This window comes from Emys orbicularis, chromosome 21 (genome assembly GCF_028017835.1).
Source record: "Emys orbicularis isolate rEmyOrb1 chromosome 21, rEmyOrb1.hap1, whole genome shotgun sequence".
Taxonomy (NCBI): Eukaryota; Metazoa; Chordata; order Testudines; family Emydidae; genus Emys; species Emys orbicularis.
The window spans coordinates 3,745,649-3,765,447 of record NC_088703.1 but is presented as its reverse complement, the minus strand read 5'-3'; the positions used below and the strand labels follow the sequence as shown (position 1 = coordinate 3,765,447).

Below are 19,799 nucleotides of genomic sequence, written 5' to 3'. Positions count from 1 at the left end.
CCTGCTGGGATCCCCCCCATCTTACACCCGGCTTCTCTGCCCCCCACGCCCTGCTGGGATCCCCCCATCTTACACCCGGCTCCTCTGCCCCCCAGCCCCCACCGGGATCCCCCCCTCCGGCACCCGGCTCCTCTGCCCCCCACCCTGCACTGGTATACCCCCATCCGGCACCCATTTCCTCTGCCCCCACCCCTGCTGGGATCCCCCCCCTCCAGCACCCAGCTCCTGTGCCCCCCACGCCCCGCTGGGATCCCCCCCCTCCGGCACCCGGCTCCTCTGCCCCCCACCCCCTGCTGGAATCCCCCCCCCCGGCAGCTGGCTCCTCTGGCCCCCACCCCCTCTGCTGGGATCCCCCCACCAGCACCCAGCTCCTCTGCCCCCACCCTCATTGGGATCCCCCAATTCAGCACCAGATCCTGTGTCCCCCTTACCCCCTGCTGGGATCCTCCCCCATCCGGCACCCGGCAACTCTGCCCCCACCTCTGGAATTCTCCACGGCCCCCAGGGGCTAACCTGGTCCCCGCAACTCTCCCCTGATCACTAGTAACCCAGGTCTCTATCAGCTGCTTTCCCTCACCCCTGCTGGCTCCAGTACCCATCACGGATATCGGGGTCACCCCACCATGGCCTGGCCAATGTCGCCCCAGAGCTGAAGGCTGTAAAGGAGTTGGGGTGGGGGGTGTCCCGAGAATTTCCTCCCCATCCCCAGCTACAGATGCTCAATCCCACCCAGGGAACCCCCTGCTACCCCCCCCCCCAGGTTTGCTATTTACCCCCCCCCCCCAAAGGAATCCCACAATTCCTTAGGGCTGACCCTTGCTCCGCTACTGTGAGCTTCAGCTGGGAGTGGGTGGAGATAGGGAGTGACCGGGAATGGGGTTGCCTGGTGCCTGAATCCCAAACCCTACGGCTGGGCACCCTCAGACCTAGGGGAAGTTTGGAGCCAGGCCCCATCCCTCTACGCCGGCGCCACAGGGATGCAGTGGGGGCCACCCTGGGGGAAGTGGGCGGTACGGGGTCGACATGTGGCTGGATGCCCGTCCTGGGGGACGCGGGCAGTAAGGGGGCAAAGTGCCGGTGTAGGGCTGTTCTGGGGGGCAAGGCAGTGGCATGGCCCGAGCACACTGCGCCCTGCCCGTTCGGCCTGCCCACACGCGGCTATGGCTGCCAAGCGTGAGCGAGAGCCGCCCAGGAGTGGGCGGGTCGGGCTGGGCTGCCCCTGCTCCATATCTTTGGGGGTGGGGGGGCCCACAGGAGCTGGGTGCTGGCTGGAGTGGAGGAGTTGGGGTGGGTTGCAGGGCCAGTTTAAGGCGTGCACACACAACAGGCCTGGTGGGTCCCAGCTCTGGCAGTCACACGATCCCAGCAAGATCGTGTTTCAAATAAGAAATTCTCTAGCCCTCGTGATTGGGAAGAGCAGGGTCTGGGGTCACCGATGCAGTGACGCTGCCTGGGTCTGCAGAGAGCTTGAACCCATTGCTCAGAGAGGGGTGAGCTGCCCCGAGCGTGACCGACGCAGTGACGCTGCCTGGGTCTGCAGAGAGCCTGAACCCATTGCTCCGAGAGGGGTGAGCTGCCCCGAGCGTGACCGACGCAGTGACGCTGCCTGGGTCTGCAGAGAGCCTGAACCCATTGCTCCGAGAGGGGTGAGCTGTCCCGTGTGTGACCGACGCAGTGACGCTGCCTGGGTCTGCAGAGAGCCTGAACCCATTGCTCCGAGAGGGGTGAGCTGCCCCGAGCGTGACCGACGCAGTGACGCTGCCTGGGTCTGCAGAGAGCCTGAACCCATTGCTCCGAGAGGGGTGAGCTGCCCCGAGCGTGACCGACGCAGTGACGCTGCCTGGGTCTGCAGAGAGCCTGAACCCATTGCTCCGAGAGGGGTGAGCTGTCCCGTGTGTGACCGACGCAGTGACGCTGCCTGGGTCTGCAGAGAGCCTGAACCCATTGCTCCGAGAGGGGTGAGCTGTCCCGAGCGTGACCGACGCAGTGACGCTGCCTGGGTCTGCAGAGAGCCTGAACCCATTGCTCAGAGAGGGGTGAGCTGTCCCGAGCGTGACCGACGCAGTGACGCTGCCTGGGTCGGTCGAGAGCCTGAACCCATTGCTCCGAGAGGGGTGAGCTGTCCCGTGTGTGACCGACGCAGTGACGCTGCCTGGGTCTGCAGAGAGCCTGAACCCATTGCTCCGAGAGGGGTGAGCTGTCCCGTGTGTGACCGACGCAGTGACGCTGCCTGGGTCTGCAGAGAGCCTGAACCCATTGCTCCGAGAGGGGTGAGCTGTCCCGTGTGTGACCGACGCAGTGACGCTGCCTGGGTCTGCAGAGAGCCTGAACCCATTGCTCCGAGAGGGGTGAGCTGTCCCGTGTGTGACCGACGCAGTGACGCTGCCTGGGTCTGCAGAGAGCCTGAACCCATTGCTCCGAGAGGGGTGAGCTGTCCCGTGTGTGACCGACGCAGTGACGCTGCCTGGGTCTGCAGAGAGCCTGAACCCATTGCTCCGAGAGGGGTGAGCTGTCCCGTGTGTGACCGACGCAGTGACGCTGCCTGGGTCTGCAGAGAGCCTGAACCCATTGCTCCGAGAGGGGTGAGCTGTCCCGTGTGTGACCGACGCAGTGATGCTGCCTGGGTCTGCAGAGAGCCTGAACCCATTGCTCCGAGAGGGGTGAGCTGCCAGCCCCACTACTCCACCGTGCTAGCCTCACCCCAGCAGGGAGCTCTGCCTGGGGCAGGAGGGGCACAGTGCATCAGGTCCAGCGCCTCCCCCCACCCCACCAAGCAGAGACGCCCTGGCTGCAGAGGTAAGTACTGGGACCCCCCACTGCCACCCTGCTTCTCTGGAGGAGGAGGGGGTCCCTGCTGTCCCTTAGGGAGTCAGACTCACGATGTAGGGGGCGGAGCTATAGGGGCTCATGATGTGATGTGCCATGGGGCCAGCGTTGGCATCATCTGTCCCTACTGGGTTGGGGGTGGCTGGGACGGGCAGACCCGGGGGACCAGGTGCAGGACCGGGGAGGGGGAGGGTGTCCCATCAGTCAGGGTGCAGGTTCTGTGTGAGCCTGGCAGTGCCCCCCCCCAAAAAAAACAAAGCTCTCCAAAGATGGGGCTGCCCACACCCCCCAACCCTGCAGCGCCCCCTGGTGGGCGGCTGGGGTATCGCTCACCTGTGGACGGCTCGCCGGCCTCGGCTCTCCACGTCTCGATGATGAGGGAGAAGGTGCCCTGGAGCGGAGAGAGAGCAGAGAGCGTGAGGGGGTGGGGTGGAGAGGGGCGGCCCGGGACAGAGATGGGATGGTGCCAGGGATGGGGAGGGGGAGGAGCATGGGGCTGAGGAGGAGGAGCCTGGAGGGGGGGTGCACAATAGGGGAAGGACTGGGGTGGGGGAAACAGAAGGCTGCCCTGGGGGTGCCTAACTGGGGGCACTGGGAGGAGGGGGACGCTGGGCACGTCTTACCCTGGGGGAGGGGAACTTGACGGGGGGGGGGGGGCGCATATGAATACAATGATAAACTCAGAAGGGCCCATTGTGATCATCTAGTCTGACCCCCTAGACAGCACAAGCCACAGACCTGCCCAGGAATCATTCCCAGAGCAGAACTGTTAGCAGATCATCCTGTCTGCATTTTAAAACGCTCAGTGCCGGAGAATCCACCGCGCCCCTCGGCCAGTTGCTCCTGTGGTTAATTACCCTCCCTGTTAAACACGGACACCTCCTTTCCCCTCTGAATTCGTCCAGCGTCAGCTCCCAGGCGCTGGCTCGGGTTAGCCCTTTCTCTGCTAGACTGAAGAGCCCTGGATTAAATATTTGTTCCCTGGGCAGGTGCTGACAGCCTGGGATCCAGTCACCATCTTTAGCCAAGCTAAATAGATCGAGCTCCTTGAGTCTCTCGCTACCAGGCAGGTTTTCTATCCCTCTGATCATCCTCATGGCTCTTCTCTGACCCCTCTCCGATTTATCAACATCCTCCTTGAACGGCGGGCACCAGAACCAGGCACAGGATCCCAGCCGCGGTCGCCCCAGGGCCAAACACAGAAATAACCTCACTGCTCCTAGGCGAGATTCTCATTTATACATCCCAGGATCACACTAGGTCTTTCAGCCCCGGCGTTGCACTGGGAGCTCGTGTTCCGCTGATTCTCCACCACGACCCCCGGGTCTTTTTCAGGGTCACGGCTTCCCAGGAGAGAGCCCCCCAGCCTGCCCGTACGGCCGACAGGCTTAGTGCCTAGGTGTCTCCACTGACATTTAGGCGTGTTAAAAAGAAAAAAATTCGCTGTTTGCTTGTGCCCAGTTTACCAAGCAACCCAGAATGGCTCTGAGTCACTGTATAATTGCAGGGGGTGGGCTGTATTATGGGGGGAGGGCCCTGAGGGAGAGATATTATGGGGGTGGCGCTGGGGGAGAGGGATCCAAGGGATGTATAATGGGAGTGGAATATAGTAATTGGAGGGGGTGGGGTTATTGGGGTGTATTACTGGAGAAGGGGGTGGATTATTGGGGCAGGGGCTGGAGGAAGGGGGTGTACGAAAAAGAGTATCGTGGGGCCTGTTATGGGGGCTGTGCTGACCCAAGCGACCGGCTAGGCGGAGAGCTCCCACACGAGGCTCTGGCCCACCATCTCTTGAGCCCTGATCCCTCTGGGAACCCTTGACACAGGGGGCGGGGCGAACTCTGGGCAAACAGGGCATCACCAACCCAGCTCCCCAGAGGAGTGGCGACCAGGGGAGTTTGGCGAGGGAGCGGGAGAGGCAGACACACCTAACAAACAGGCTCTAAGCTTAGGCCAATAACACCCCCCTCTTCCCCCCCAAAATCCCTGCTAGAGTAAAAATACTGCAGGCAGGCGTCCCGAGCAGAGTGGGGGCTCCCCGGTTCATAGCCCTGAACACAGCCTGTGCCGTTACCTGCCGCGTGGGCCGGGGGCATTATGTGGGCATTCGGGGCCAGCAGAGACCGAGTGCGGGCTCTGGAGACCAGAGTGGGTGAACCGGAGGAGCTGAGGGAGACAGAGGGGTACGGAGAGGAGACTTTTGGGGACACAGCAGAGCGGGTTCCACCCCGTCTGCCAGCCCCGTGCTGCTGAGGAGGGGGAGGTCTCGGGGAAGAAGAACATCAGGCTGGGGCGGAGGGAAACAATCTCATCGTTGGGACCCTCCTTCCAGATGGTATCATGGTTCTCCTCTCACGCTGAGACACCCCCTCCGGGGGAGGGGACCCCAGTTATTAGGAAGAGACAGGTCATAGCAATAGGGGAGGCGATCGGTAGAAATATAGATACAGTAACATAAGAATGGCCATACTGGTCAGACCAAAGGTCCATCTAGCCCAGTATCCTGTCTCCCGACAGTGGCCAGTGCCAGGTGCCCCAGAGGGAATGAACAGAACAGGTGATCAGCAAGTGATCCATTCCCTGTTGCCCATTCCCAGCTTCTGGCAAACAGAGGCTAGGGACACCATCCCTGCCCATCCTGGCTAATAGCCATTGATGGACTTATCCTCCAGGAACTTATCTAGTTCTTTTTGAACGCTGCTATAGTCTTGGCCTTCACAACATCCCCTGGCAAGGAGTTCCACAGGTTGTGCGTTGTGTGAAAAAAAGACTTCCTTTTGTTTTAATAGCTGGGTTTGTGATGACCAGGAGAACCGCCGGGTGAATTGCCTGCCAGGTGCGAAGGTTACAGATCTCTCAAGGTATCTACACAGTCTTATGTGTAGTGCTGGGGAGGAGCTGGTGGTCATGATACATGTAGCTACCAATGACATAGGGAAGGATAGGAGAGAGGTCCTGAAGGCCAAATTTAGGCGGTTAGGTAAGAGATTAAAGTCCAGGACCTCCATGATAGCATTCACTGAAATGCTTCCAGTTCCACACACGGGGCCAGCCAGACAGGCAGGACTGCAGGGCCTCAATGTGTGGATGAGACAATGGTGTAGGGAAGAAGGACTTAGGTTTATTAGGGACTGGCAGCTTAAATTTGTGCCAGGGCTTAGCCCTGGCACCTCTGGGCTTGGCAGTTCATAGCCCCGGCACCTTTAGGCTTAGGGTGACCAGATGTCCCGATTTTACAGGGACAGTCCCGATTTTTGGGTCTTTTTCTCACATAGGCACCTATTACCCCCCGTCCTCCTGTCCCGATTTTTCACACTTGCTATCTGGTCAGATTATCTAGGCTTGGCAGTTCATAGCCCCGGCACCTCTGGGCTTGGCACGTCAGTTATGAATGTAAAAAAATTCCTTGAGTCCTGGCACCTCTTTCATTACAAATTAAGCACTGGGAAGGGGGGAACCTTTTGGGAAAGGAGACGCCTAGAAAGGAAGGATGGGCTCCACCCAAACCAAACCAGAACCCGGGTTGCTGGCATGCACAATTTAAAAGGTCGGAGGGAAGTTTTTACACTCAGGCCTGGGGGAAAGCCGACAGGTACAGAGGATCACCGGGTTTGGGCAGAAACATCACCCGGGGAAGGATTTATTAAAAGGGGAACTCTGTAGTAAAGGGGATAGGAAAGAAGTTGGTAACATACAAGTAGGAGCTAGCGAGATGCAGTCAGGTGTCAAAAAGTCCGGTTTAAATATAGCCCATGAAGGCAAGCATCGGATACTGACAAAATGGACAAGTGCTTATCTACAAATGCTAGCAGTGTAAATGCTAAGCGGGGTGAACCAGAGTGCCTGGTATTAAGTGAGGGTATGAATATAATAGACATCATGGAAACTGGGTGGGATGAGGATAGTCACTGGGACACAATAATACCAGGGTACAAAATATATCAGAAGGACCGAGCAGGTGGTGCTGGTGGGGGAATGGCCGTATAAAGCACAAAGTAAAAATCTTAAATGAATCAAACTGTACCATAGAATCTCTATGGATAGAAATTCCAGGCTTGACTAGTAAGTGTCTAGCAGTAGGAATATCCTACCGATCACCTGGCCAGGATGGGGACAGTGACTGTGAGAGATTAGAGAGGCTACAAAGGCCGAAAACTCAATAATAATGGGGGACTTCAACTATCCCCATAGTGACTGGGTACATGTCAGCTCAGAGCGGGATGCTGAGATAAGATTTCTAGACCCCCATTAATGACGGCTTCTTGGAGCAGCTAGTCCTGGAACTCACAAGGGAAGAGGCAATTCTTGATTTAGTCCTAAGTGGTGCACAGGATCTGGTCCAAAGGGTGAATACGGATGAACCGCTCGGTAATAGTGACCATAACACAATTAAATTTAGCAGCCAAATACCAATGAAATCCACCACAGTAGCATTTAACTTCCAAAAAAGGAGAACGACACAAAATTGAGAAAACGAGTTAAAGAGAAATTAAAAGGAACAGTCACAAGAGTGAAACGCCTGCAAGCTGCATGGAGACTATTTAAAAACACCACAATAGAGGCGCAAACTAAATGTATACCCCCAAATAAAAAATGCAGCAAGAGGACCAAAAAAATGCCACCCTAGCTAAATAGCGGAGTAAAAGAGGCGGTTGGAGGCAAAAAGGCATCCTTTAAAAATTGGAAGTCAAATCCTAGTGAGGAAAATAGAAAGGGACAAACTCTGGCAAGTCAAGTGGAAAAAATATGAGGCAGGCAAGCCAAAAGAGAACTTGAAGAGCAACTAGCTAAGGACACAAAAACTAACAGCGAACATTTTTAAGTAGATCAGAAACAGGAAGCTGCTAAACAGTCACTGGGGCCACTGGACGGTTGAGGTGCTCAAGGAGCACTTAAAGACGACGAGGCCCTGGCGGAGAAACTAAATGAATGCTGTGCTTCGGTCATCACCGCAGAGAATGCGAGGCAGAGTCCCACGCCTGAGCCATTATTTTTAGGTGACAAATCTGAGGAACGGTCCCAGATTGAGGTGTCGATAGAGGAGGTTTTGGAACAAATAGATAAATTAAATGGTAATAAGTCACCAGGTCCAGGTGGTAGTCACCTAAGCGTTGTGAAGGAACTCAAATGTGAAACAGGAGAACTACTAACCGTGGTACAAAACCTATCACTTAAATCAGTCTCTGTACCACACTACTGGAGGGAAGCTAATGTAACACTGATTTAAAAAACAAAAAAGACTCCCAAGGCGATCCTGGCAATTACAGGCCTGTAAGCCTGACTTCAGTACCAGGCAGACTGGTTGAATCTAGAGTAAAGAACAGCATTATCAGACACATAGATGAACACGCTACATTGGGGAAGAGTCAACACAGCTTTGGTAACGGGAAATCACGCCTCACCAATCTATTAGAATTCTTTGAGGGGGGTCAGTAATTATGTGAACAAAGGTGATCCAGTGGATATAGTGTACTTGGACTTTCACAAAGCCTTTGACAAGGTCCCTCCCCAAGGGCTGTTAAGCATGGGATAAGAGGGAAGGTCCTCTCCTGGATCAGTAACTGGTTAAAAGACAGGAAACAAAGAGAAGGAATAAATAGTTTTCAGAATGGAGAGACGTAAATAGAGGTGTCCTCCAGGGGTCTGAGCTGGGACCAGTGCTGTTCAACATATTCATAAATGATCTGGAAAAAGGAATGAACAGTGAGGTGGCAAAATTTACGGATGATACAAAACTACTCAAGATAGTTAAGTCGAGAGCAGACTACGAAGAGTTACAAAGGGATCTCACAAAACTGGGTGACTGGACAACAAAACGGCAGATGAAATTCAATGTTGATAAATGCAAAGTAATGCACCTTGGAAAACATAATCCCAACTATATATACAGAATGATGGGGTCTAAATTAGCTGTCACCACTGAAGAAAGAGATCTTGGAGTCATTGTGGAGAGTTCTCTGAAAACATCCACTCAATGTGCAGGGCAGTGAAAAAAGCGAACAGAATGTTGGAAACCAGTAGAAAAGGGACAGATAATAAGATAGAAAATATCATATTGCCTCTCTATATATCCATGGTACGCCCACATCTTGAATACTGTGCACAGTTCTGGTCACCCCATCTCAAAAAAGATATATTAGAATTGGAAAAGGTGCACGGAAGGGCAACAGAAAGGATGAGGGGGATGAAGCAGCTTCCATATGAGGAGAGATTAAAAAGCCTGGCACTGTTCCGCTTGGAAAAGAAACGCCTGAGGGGGGATATGACAGAGGTCTATAAAATCATGACTGGTGCGGAGAAAGTGACTAGGGAAAGTGTTATTTACCACTTCACATCACACAAGAAGGAGGGGTCACCCAGTGAAATTAATGGCAGCAGGTTTAAAACAAACCAAAGGAAGTATTTCTTCACACAACGCAGTCAACCTGTGGAACTCCTTGCCAGGGGATGTTGTGAAGGCCAACAGTTCAAGATAACATTTAGATAAGTTGCTGGAGGACAGGTCCATCAATGGCTATTAGCCAAAAGGGTCAGGGATGCAACCCCATGCTCCAGGTCCCTGAACTTCCAACTGCCAGAAGCTGGGACTGGACGACAGGGAATGGATCACTCTATAATTGCCCTGCTCTGTTCACTCCCTTTGAACATCTGGCATTGGCCACTGTCGGAAGACAGGATATTGAGCTAGATGGACCCTTGGGCTGACCCAGTCTGGCCGTTCTTATGTTCTTGTTATTGGGGGAGAGGGCTGGGGGAGGTGGGAGTTTAATGGGAATGTATAATTGCGGAGGAGGTGGGAGTTTAATGGGAGTGAATTACTGGGGGAGGGGAGTATAACGGGCTGTACTATGGAGAAGGGTGTGGGATGAGGGGGTATATAATGTAGATGTATTATTTTGGTAGGGGGTGTATAACGGGGTTATTATGGGGTGCTGGGGTGTATTATTGGGGGAGGGGTGTAATATGGGGGAGGGCACTGGGGGGGGCTCTCACCGGCCACTTGAAGTGGAAGGGCACGTGGATGGGTGCGCTGGTGGCCACAGCATTGCGGTCGGCGGGGACCATGTCGCTCAGGGCGGCCCCGAAGGTGCAGGGGGGCTCGGGGGACACCACAGCCTGGGCGTGCTTGAGGCAGACGCGGAAGAAGAGGCGGCAGGGCCTGGCGCTGGGGCACAGGCTGCGGGCGCTGCTGCGGAACGAGTGTACCTGGAGCTCGAACACGCCAGCCGGCTGGGCCTGCGGGACACAGTGGTGGGGGAGGGGGGTTAGCATGGGACCCTGCCAGCCTCCCCCTGGAGATCCCCCCACCCGACCCTCCCAGCTCACTGCTGCCCACCCCAGAGATCCCCCAGCCCACAGTCTGCGTTTCCAGCACGTATCCCCAACCCACAGCCCAACCCTCCGGCATGCAGCCCCCACCCCAGAGATCCCCCCAGCCCACAGCCCGTGACCCCAATCACACAGCCCCCACCCCAAAGATCCCCCAACCCACAGTCTGCGTTTCCAGCACGTATCCCCAACCCACAGCCCAACTCTCCGGCACGCAGCCCCCACCCCAGAGATCCCCCAACCCACAGTCTGCGTTTCCAGCACGTATCCCCAACCCACAGCCCAACCCTCCGGCATGCAGCCCCCACCCCAGAGATCCCCCCAGCCCACAGTCTGCGTTTCCAGCACGTATCCCCAACCCACAGCCCAACCCTCCGGCACGCAGCCCCCACCCCAGAGATCCCCCAACCCACAGTCTGCGTTTCCAGCACGTATCCCCAACCCACAGCCCAACCCTCCGGCATGCAGCCCCCACCCCAGAGATCCCCCCAGCCCACAGTCTGCGTTTCCAGCACGTATCCCCAACCCACAGCCCAACCCTCCGGCACGCAGCCCCCACCCCAGAGATCCCCCAGCCCACAGTCTGCGTTTCCAGCACGTATCCCCAACCCACAGCCCAACCCTCCGGCATGCAGCCCCCACCCCAGAGATCCCCCCAGCCCACAGCCCGTGCCCCCGATCACACAGCCCCCACCCCAAAGATCCCCCAACCCACAGTCTGCGTTTCCAGCACGTATCCCCAACCCACAGCCCAACCCTCCGGCACGCAGCCCCCACCCCAGAGATCCCCCAACCCACAGTCTGCGTTTCCAGCACGTATCCCCAACCCACAGCCCAACCCTCCGGCATGCAGCCCCCACCCCAGAGATCCCCCCAGCCCACAGTCTGCGTTTCCAGCACGTATCCCCAACCCACAGCCCAACCCTCCGGCACGCAGCCCCCACCCCAGAGATCCCCCCAGCCCACAGTCTGCGTTTCCAGCACGTATCCCCAACCCACAGCCCAACCCTCCGGCACGCAGCCCCCACCCCAGAGATCCCCCAGCCCACAGTCTGCGTTTCCAGCACGTATCCCCAACCCACAGCCCAACCCTCCGGCATGCAGCCCCCACCCCAGAGATCCCCCCAGCCCACAGTCTGCGTTTCCAGCACGTATCCCCAACCCACAGCCCAACCCTCCGGCACGCAGCCCCCACCCCAGAGATGCCCCAGCCCACAGTCTGCGTTTCCAGCACGTATCCCCAACCCACAGCCCAAGCCTCCGGCACGCAGCCCCCACCCCAGAGATCCTCCAGCCCACAGTCTGCGTTTCCAGCACGTATCCCCAACCCACAGCCCAATCCTCCGGCATGCAGCCCCCACCCCAGAGATCCCCCCAGCCCACAGTCTGCGTTTCCAGCACGTATCCCCAACCCACAGCCCAACCCTCCGGCATGCAGCCCCCACCCCAGAGATCCCCCAACCCACAGCCCGTGCCCCCGATCACACAGCCCCAACCCAAAAGATCCCCCAACCCACAGTCTGCGTTTCCAGCACGTATCCCCAACCCACAGCCCAACCCTCCGGCATGCAGCCCCCACCCCAGAGATCCCCCCAGCCCACAGCCCGTGCCCCCGATCACACAGCCCCCACCCCAGAGATCCCCCCAGCCCACAGTCTGCGTTTCCAGCACGTATCCCCAACCCACAGCCCAACCCTCCGGCACGCAGCCCCCACCCCAGAGATTCCCCCCAGCCCACAGTCTGCGTTTCCAGCACATATCCCCAACCCACAGCCCAACCCTCCGGCACGCAGCCCCCACCCCAGAGATCCCCCCAGCCCACAGTCTGCGTTTCCAGCACATATCCCCAACCCACAGCCCAACCCTCCGGCACGCAGCCCCCACCCCAGAGATCCCCCAGCCCACAGTCTGCGTTTCCAGCACGTATCCCCAACCCACAGCCCAACCCTCCGGCATGCAGCCCCCACCCCAGAGATCCCCCAGCCCACAGTCTGCGTTTCCAGCACGTATCCCCAACCCACAGCCCAACCCTCCGGCACGCAGCCCCCACCCCAGAGATCCCCCAGCCCACAGTCTGCGTTTCCAGCACGTATCCCCAACCCACAGCCCAACCCTCCGGCACGCAGCCCCCACCCCAGAGATCCCCCAGCCCACAGTCTGCGTTTCCAGCACGTATCCCCAACCCACAGCCCAACCCTCCGGCATGCAGCCCCCACCCCAGAGATCCCCACAGCCCGTGCCCCCGATCACACAGCCCCCACCCCAGAGATGCCCCCAGCCCACAGTCTGCGTTTCCAGCACGTATCCCCAACCCACAGCGCAACCCTCCGGCATGCAGCCCCCACCCCAGAGATCCCCCCAGCCCACAGCCCGTGCCCCCAATCACACAGCCCCCACCCCAGAGATTCCCCCAGCCCACAGCCTGTGCCCCCGATCACACAGCTCCCACCCCAGAGATCCCCCAGCCCACAGCCTGTGCCCCCGATCACACAGCCCACCCCACAGATCCCCCAACCCACAACCTGTGCCCCTGATCACACAGCCCCCACCCCAAAGATCCCCCAACCCACAACCTGTGCCCCCGATCACACAGCCCTCACCTCAGAGATCCCCCAACCCAGAGCCTGTGCCCCCAATCACACAGCCCTCACCCCAGAGATCTCCAACCCACAACCTGTGCCCCCGATCACACAGCCCCCAACCCAGAGATCCCCAAACCACAACCTGTGCCCCCGATCACACAGCCCCCATGCCAGAGATCCCCCAACCCACAGCCCAACCCTCCGGCATGCAGCCCCCACCCCAGAGATCCCCCAGCCCACAGTCTGGGTTTCCAGCACGTATCCCCAACCCACAGTCCAACCCTGCGACATGCAGCGCCCACCCCAGAGATCCCCCCAGCCCACAGCCCATGCCCCCGATCACACAGCCCCCACCCCAGAGATCCCCCAGCCCACAGTCTGCGTTTCCAGCACGTATCCCCAACCCACAGCCCAACCCTCCGGCATGCAGCCCCCACCCCAGAGATCCCCCCAGCCCACAGTCTGCGTTTCCAGCACGTATCCCCAACCCACAGCCCAACCCTCCGGCATGCAGCCCCCACCCCAGAGATCCCCCAACCCACAGCCTGTGCCCCCGATCACACAGCCCCCACCCCAGAGATCCCACAGCCCACAGCCTGTGCCCCCGATCACACAGCCCACCCCACAGATCCCCCAACCCACAACCTGTGCCCCCGATCACACAGCCCCCACCTGAAAGATCCCCAACCCACAGCCTGTGCTCCCAATCACAGCCCCCACCCCAAAGATCCCCCAACCCACAGCCCGTGCCCCCGATCACACAGCCCCCATGCCAGAGATCCCCCAACCCACAGCCTGTGCCCCCAATCACACAGCCCCCACCCCAGAGATCCCCCAACCCCCAGCCCGTGCCCCCGATCACACAGCCCCCACCCCAAAGATCCCCCAACCCACAGCCTGTGCCCCCAATCACACAGCCCTCACCCCAGAGATCCCCAACCCACAACCTGTGCCCCCAATCACACAGCCCCCAACCCAAAGATCCCCCAACCCACAGCCCATGCCCCCGATCACACAGCCCCCATGCCAGAGATCCCCCAACCCACAGCCCATGCCCCCGATCACACAGCCCCCACCCCAAAGATCCCCCAACCCACAGCCCGTGCCCCCGATCACAGAGCCCCCATGCCAGAGATCCCCCAACCCACAGCCTGTGCCCCCAATCACACAACCCCCACCCCAAAGATCCCCCAACCCACAGCCCATGCCCCCGATCACACAGCCCCCATGCCAGAGATCCCCCAACCCACAGCCCATGCCCCCGATCACACAGCCCCCAACCTAGAGATCCCCAACCCACAACCTGTGCCCCCGATCACACAGCCCCCATGCCAGAGATCCCCCACCCCAGAGATCCCCAACCCACAACCTGTGCCCCCGATCACACAGCCCCCACCCCAAAGATCCCCCAACCCACAGCCCGTGCCCCCGATCACACAGCCCCCATGCCAGAGATCCCCCAACCCACAGCCCATGAACCCGATCACACAGCCCCCACCCCAGAGATTCCCCCAACCCACAGCCCCCCACCCCAGAGATTCCCTCAACCCACAGCCCGTGCCCCCAATCACACAGCCCCCACCCCAGAGATCCCTCAACCCACAGCCCGTGCCCCCGATCACACAGCGCCCACCCCAAAGATCCCCCAACCCACAGCCCGTGCCCCCGATCACACAGCCCCCACCCCAGAGATCCCCCAACCCACAGTCTGACCCCCACCCCAGCGCACTGTCCCATCCACCCAGAGATCCTCCCAGCCCAGAGACTGTGCCCACAAGCCCCCTGGCCCTCCCTGGGGTGAAATCCCCACATGGCACCTCCAAGCCCCCTGGCCTCCCCTTCATAGTTTGCACACACACACACCCCCCCCCAACTAACAGCCTTTGCTTCTCAGGGCACAGACCCTTTCATCCCTCCCCCTCTAGATATCCCCCTCCTGCCACCCCCATCCCCACCCCCTGCCTCTCACAGCCCAGGGTTAATCTCCCTCTCCAAAGAAACTCCCCCCACTCCAACCCTGTCACCCCCACCCAGGGCACAAGTAACCCCACCTCCCCCAGGAGCAAAGCCACCCCCTGGACCATGCAACCCCCCCAGGACACCCAGCCCCCTGGATCCTGTACCCCCACCACCCCCAGGGCATAGTTTATCTCCCCCCCTCCCCCGCAGCCTGGAACCGCCCCCTTCCCTGGGCAAAGCCTCCCCCAGAGGTTCCCTTCTTTAACTCCCACCCGCCGACATGGGTCGTCCCCCGCCCCCCCGCACCAAGGGCCTCCCCGAGAGAGAGGCCCCGTTTTCCACAGACCCTCCCCAGTGCCTGAACCCTTCCTGGGGTCCTGCCAGCCCACCCTGCGTGCGGGGACCCCCGGGGTGAGCCCGGGTCACCTGACCCCTCCCCGATCCCCCCCAGGTCAGCGCGCAGAGCTGGTGGTGGGAGCTCCCGAGCCGCCAGCCCTGCCCAGAGCGCAGCCCCCTTGGAGAGGTCCCGGTTCTCCGCCCCCTGCACCAGCGCGCAGCCCCCTTGGAGAGGTCCCGGTTCCCCGCCCCAGAGCGCAGCCCCCCTTGGAGAGGTCCCGGTTCCCCGCCCCAGCGCGCAGCCCCCCTTGGAGAGGTCCCGGTTCCCCGCCCTCTGCCCCAGCGCGCAGCCCCCTTGGAGAGGTCCCTGTGTCCGCGCCCCGCAGGGCACGGCGCTCTCAGAGAAAGGTCCCGATTCCTCTCCCCAGCCCCCCCCCCCCCCCGCGACGTGTCCCCTTTGGAGCAGACTCCCCCAGCCACACGCTCAACTCAGCAACCTCCCTTCCCAACTCCCCACCCCCCGCCCAGCCCCCCATGGAGCGGTCACCGATCCCCCCCTCTCCTCCCCCAGGTGCTAACCCCTTGGAGAGGCCACGGTCGTCATCCCCCATTCCCACCCCATGGCGTGCACAGCCCCCCTTAGAACAGTTCAGGTCCCCACTCCTTGTGCCCCTGTTCGCAGCCCCCTTGGAGAGATCCCGACCCTCCCGGATACCGCCCCTGCCCTGCGCGCTGCGCCCCTTGGAGAGATCCCGACACCCCCCCCATACCGCCCCTGCCCCCCTTGGAGAGATCCAGAGCCCCCCCGGATACCGCCTCTGCTCTGCGCGCTGCCCCTCTTGGCCAGATCCCGACATCCCCCCCATACCTCCCCTGCCCTGCGCGCTGCCCCCCTTGGAGAGATCCCGACCCCCCGATACCGCCCCTGCCCTGCCCCCCTTGGAGAGATCCAGAGCCCCCCCCCATACCGCCCCTGCCCTGCTCCTCTTGGAGAGATCCAGAGCCCCCCTGGATACCGCCTCTGCTCTGCGCGCTGCCCCTCTTGGCCAGATCCCGACATCCCCCCCATACCGCCCCTGCCCTGCGCGCTGCCCCCCTTGGAGAGATCCCGACCCCCCGATACCACCCCTGCCCTGCCCCCCTTGGAGAGATCCAGAGCCCCCCCCATACCGCCCCTGCCCTGCGCGCTGCCCCTCTTGGAGAGATCCAGAGCCCCCCTGGATACCGCCTCTGCTCTGCGCGCTGCCCCTCTTGGCCAGATCCCGACACACACCCCCATACCGCCCCTGCCCTGCGCGCTGCCCCCCTTGGAGAGATCCCGACCCCCCGATACCGCCCCTGCCCTGCCCCTCTTGGAGATAGGGTGACCAGATGTCCCGATCTTATAGGGACAGTCCCAATATTTGGGTCTTTTTCTTATATAGGGTCCTATTATCCCCCACCCCCTGTCCTGATTTTTCACACTTGCTGTCTGGTCACCCTACTTGGAGAGATCCCGACCCCCCACCCCATACCGCCCCTGCCCTGCGCGCTGCCCTCTTGGAGAGATCCCGCAACCCCCCCTCCATACCGTCCCTGCCCCGCGCGCTGCCCCCTTGGAGAGATCCCGACCCCCCCCCCATACCGTCCCTGCCCCGCGCGCTGCCCCCTTGGAGAGATCCCGACCCCCCCCCCCCCATACCGTCCCTGCCCCGCGCGCTGCCCCCTTGGAGAGATCCCGACCCCCCCCCCCATACCGTCCCTGCTCTGCGCGCTGCCCCCTTGGAGAGATCCCGACACTCCCCCCCCCCCATACCGTCCCTGCCCCGCGCGCTGCCCCCTTGGAGAGATCCCGACCCCCCCCCCCCCTCCATACCGCCCCTGCCCTGCGCGCTGCCCCCTTGGAGAGATCCCGACCCCCCCCCCATACCGTCCCTGCCCCGCGCGCTGCCCCCTTGGAGAGATCCCGACCCCCCCCCCCCATACCGTCCCTGCTCTGCGCGCTGCCCCCTTGGAGAGATCCCGACCCCCCCCCCATACCGTCCCTGCCCCGCGCGCTGCCCCCTTGGAGAGATCCCGACCCCCCCCCCATACCGTCCCTGCTCTGCGCGCTGCCCCCTTGGAGAGATCCCGACACTCCCCCCCCCCCCATACCGTCCCTGCCCCGCGCGCTGCCCCCTTGGAGAGATCCCGACCCCCCCCCCCCTCCATACCGCCCCTGCCCTGCGCGCTGCCCCCTTGGAGAGATCCCGACCCCCCCCCCATACCGTCCCTGCCCCGCGCGCTGCCCCCTTGGAGAGATCCCGACCCCCCCCCCCATACCGTCCCTGCTCTGCGCGCTGCCCCCTTGGAGAGATCCCGACCCCCCCCCCATACCGTCCCTGCTCTGCGCGCTGCCCCCTTGGAGAGATCCCGACCCCCCCCCCATACCGTCCCTGCTCTGCGCGCTGCCCCCTTGGAGAGATCCCGACCCCCCCCCCCCATACCGTCCCTGCTCTGCGCGCTGCCCCCTTGGAGAGATCCCGACCCCCCCGATACCGCCCCTGCCCCGCGCGCTGCCCCCCGGGGAGGTCCCTCTGGGCCCGGAGTCACTCACCAGCTGTGCGCAGAGCAGGGCCAGGAAGCCGGCCAGGAGCAGGGGAGCCATGGGGCGAGGAGGCGGCGGGCGGCCCTGCGGGGCTCAGTCCCTGAAGCAGCAGCAGCTTAGTCCAAGTGGGAGCGCGCCGGGAGCCGGTGCGCCCTGGGAGGGGTCGGTACGCGCGCGGGAAGGCAGCGGGAGGTGGGGGTCGCGGGGGCCCGCCCGGCGGAACCCAGAGCCGGCGGAGGGACGCTGGAGGGGCCGGCGGAGGCTGTGGGGCAGGCAGAGCAGAGCGCACGGAGAACGAAGCTGCCGCCTGCCGCCTGCGGCTCTTTTAAACCCCGGCCCTGCCTGGCCCGGCTCGCCAGCCCCCGCCCCCTTCGCTCCCCCTCCCCTTCCCCTCCCCCCCGGCAGGGGCAACCCCCCGCCCCAGCGGAGCGAGCGAGTGACTGGGACTGGCCCGGGTCCCCTGCGGCCTCTCCGGGCTCGTGGGTTCTGGGATTTACCCTCTAGCCCCACGCGTGACCCTGCCCCGGCTTTGGTGCCTACCGGGCAGAGCACCTCACTACCCAGAGATGCGTCTGCCCCAGGGCCCACGCCCGTGCCACTGCCCTGGCCCGTTGGCAGTCCTGCTTCTGCTGCCGGAGCCAGGGGGGAAGAGAGGCAGCCGCTGAGAGCTGGGGTTATGGGGCACCCAACTGGTGACCCCCTGAGCTGGAAGGGATCAGAGAAGAGGCCCATCTAGCCGGGTCTCAGGCCTCCCCGGACAGCAGCTAGCACCCAAGGCAGCCCAGGAAGGTGGAATCAAGCTGGCACGGAGAGTTAGAAAGGGGCTGAAATGCTGGGGCAGGATCTCTCTGCCAAGGTTGGTGCTAACATTTCATAGAACCTAAGGCCAGGAGCCCGTTAGCTCACCTCGTCTGGCCTCCCCCCGAGCGCCCCTCATTTCACCAGGGTCCCCCTTTATTGAGCCCAATGACCCTAGGCAGAGATCAGGAACGACCCAGGTGCTATCAGTGGCAGGGAATTAATTACATTAGGCCGGACAAGGGGGAGCTGCAGAGAAAGGAGGAACCTGCCCCCTACCCCACCGCCCTCCAGCTTTAACTCTTACAACCCTGGCTATTCCTGTTATCCACAGAAATGGTTGATCCCTTTTTGACATTTACATTCTTGGCCTCTGCGCCTTCCAGTGGCCGTGAGTTCCACAGGCTAATGGTACCTTGTGGGAAGAAGGCATTTCCTGTTTCTGGTTTTGAATCAATCAATCAATCAATCAATCACACACACACACACACTTTCAATTTCAGTGCCTGTCCCCCTGTCCTTGTGTGATGAGACAGGGGAGCAGACATTCCTGATTTCCATTCTCTCTCCCCCAGTCCCCGTGGGATAGAGATTTATCGCAGCTCCTTTCTACAGGAACAATCCTGGGTCTTTTTCACTCTCCCTTCGTGGGAGTTTTTCCAGGCCCCTGATCATTCCCGGTGGCCCGCTCTGCATCCACACGAGTTCTGTGCTCTCCTTCGGGAGTGGGACAGGATCCAGACAAGGCTGTAGGGTTGCTTTATATAATGGTATTAGAATGTGGTCCAGCCTATTCTCCCCTCCCCCACTTCCTTATGAAGCCAAAGACCTATCAGAGGTGCCGAGTACCCACAGACCCAGGGAACATCAACAGGAACTGGGAGTGTGGCCAGCGCATCTGAAAGATCAGGCAATAAAAATGTACAGCACCTGGCGCAATGCGGGCCTGGTCCCTGACTGGGGCTCCTAGGCACTGTAATAAAATAATAATTAATAATTCAGGCACCCAAAACCACCAGCCACTTTTGAAAATGTTCTGCACCTGGGAACCAGGATGCCTGGGCTCTGTTCTCAGTTTTCCCAGCTACATTTTTTAAGCCTCATTTTGTCACTTCCCGCCCATATTTTGTAAAAAATAATCTCTCCCCCCAAAAAATCCTGTCCTCACCTGTATTTTGTAACGCCTCCCTTAGATCTTAGGAGGGGCCTGGGGGTGGATCAGGAAAATAGCCATGTTGAATTCCTGCCAGGGTCTCCTTATGCAGCACAGCGCCACCAGTGAGTTCCTAAATGGCATCAGAATTGGTACAACACATGCCTGTCATTATCTCTGTTATTACATCCAAAGTAATCTATGTTAAAAGAACACCAAGGCTGCAAAGCCAAGCCCTCCAAAATTAGGA

At 60.6% G+C, this 19,799-nt stretch overlaps 1 protein-coding gene across 1 annotated transcript in view; it reads right to left on the bottom strand.

The window, feature by feature from the left end:
- The window catches only part of DLL3 (delta like canonical Notch ligand 3), a 77,541-nt gene extending 59,883 nt beyond the window's left edge, over positions 1-17,658 (bottom strand). The window contains exons 1-3 of the mRNA XM_065420988.1: positions 17,608-17,658; positions 9,820-10,062; positions 3,160-3,217 (exon numbers count right to left, since the gene is read on the bottom strand). Coding sequence (XP_065277060.1) covers positions 3,160-3,217; positions 9,820-10,062; positions 17,608-17,658 — 352 coding nt within the window. The remainder of the gene's footprint in view (positions 1-3,159; positions 3,218-9,819; positions 10,063-17,607) is intronic.
- Positions 17,659-19,799: the final 2,141 nt, after the last annotated feature.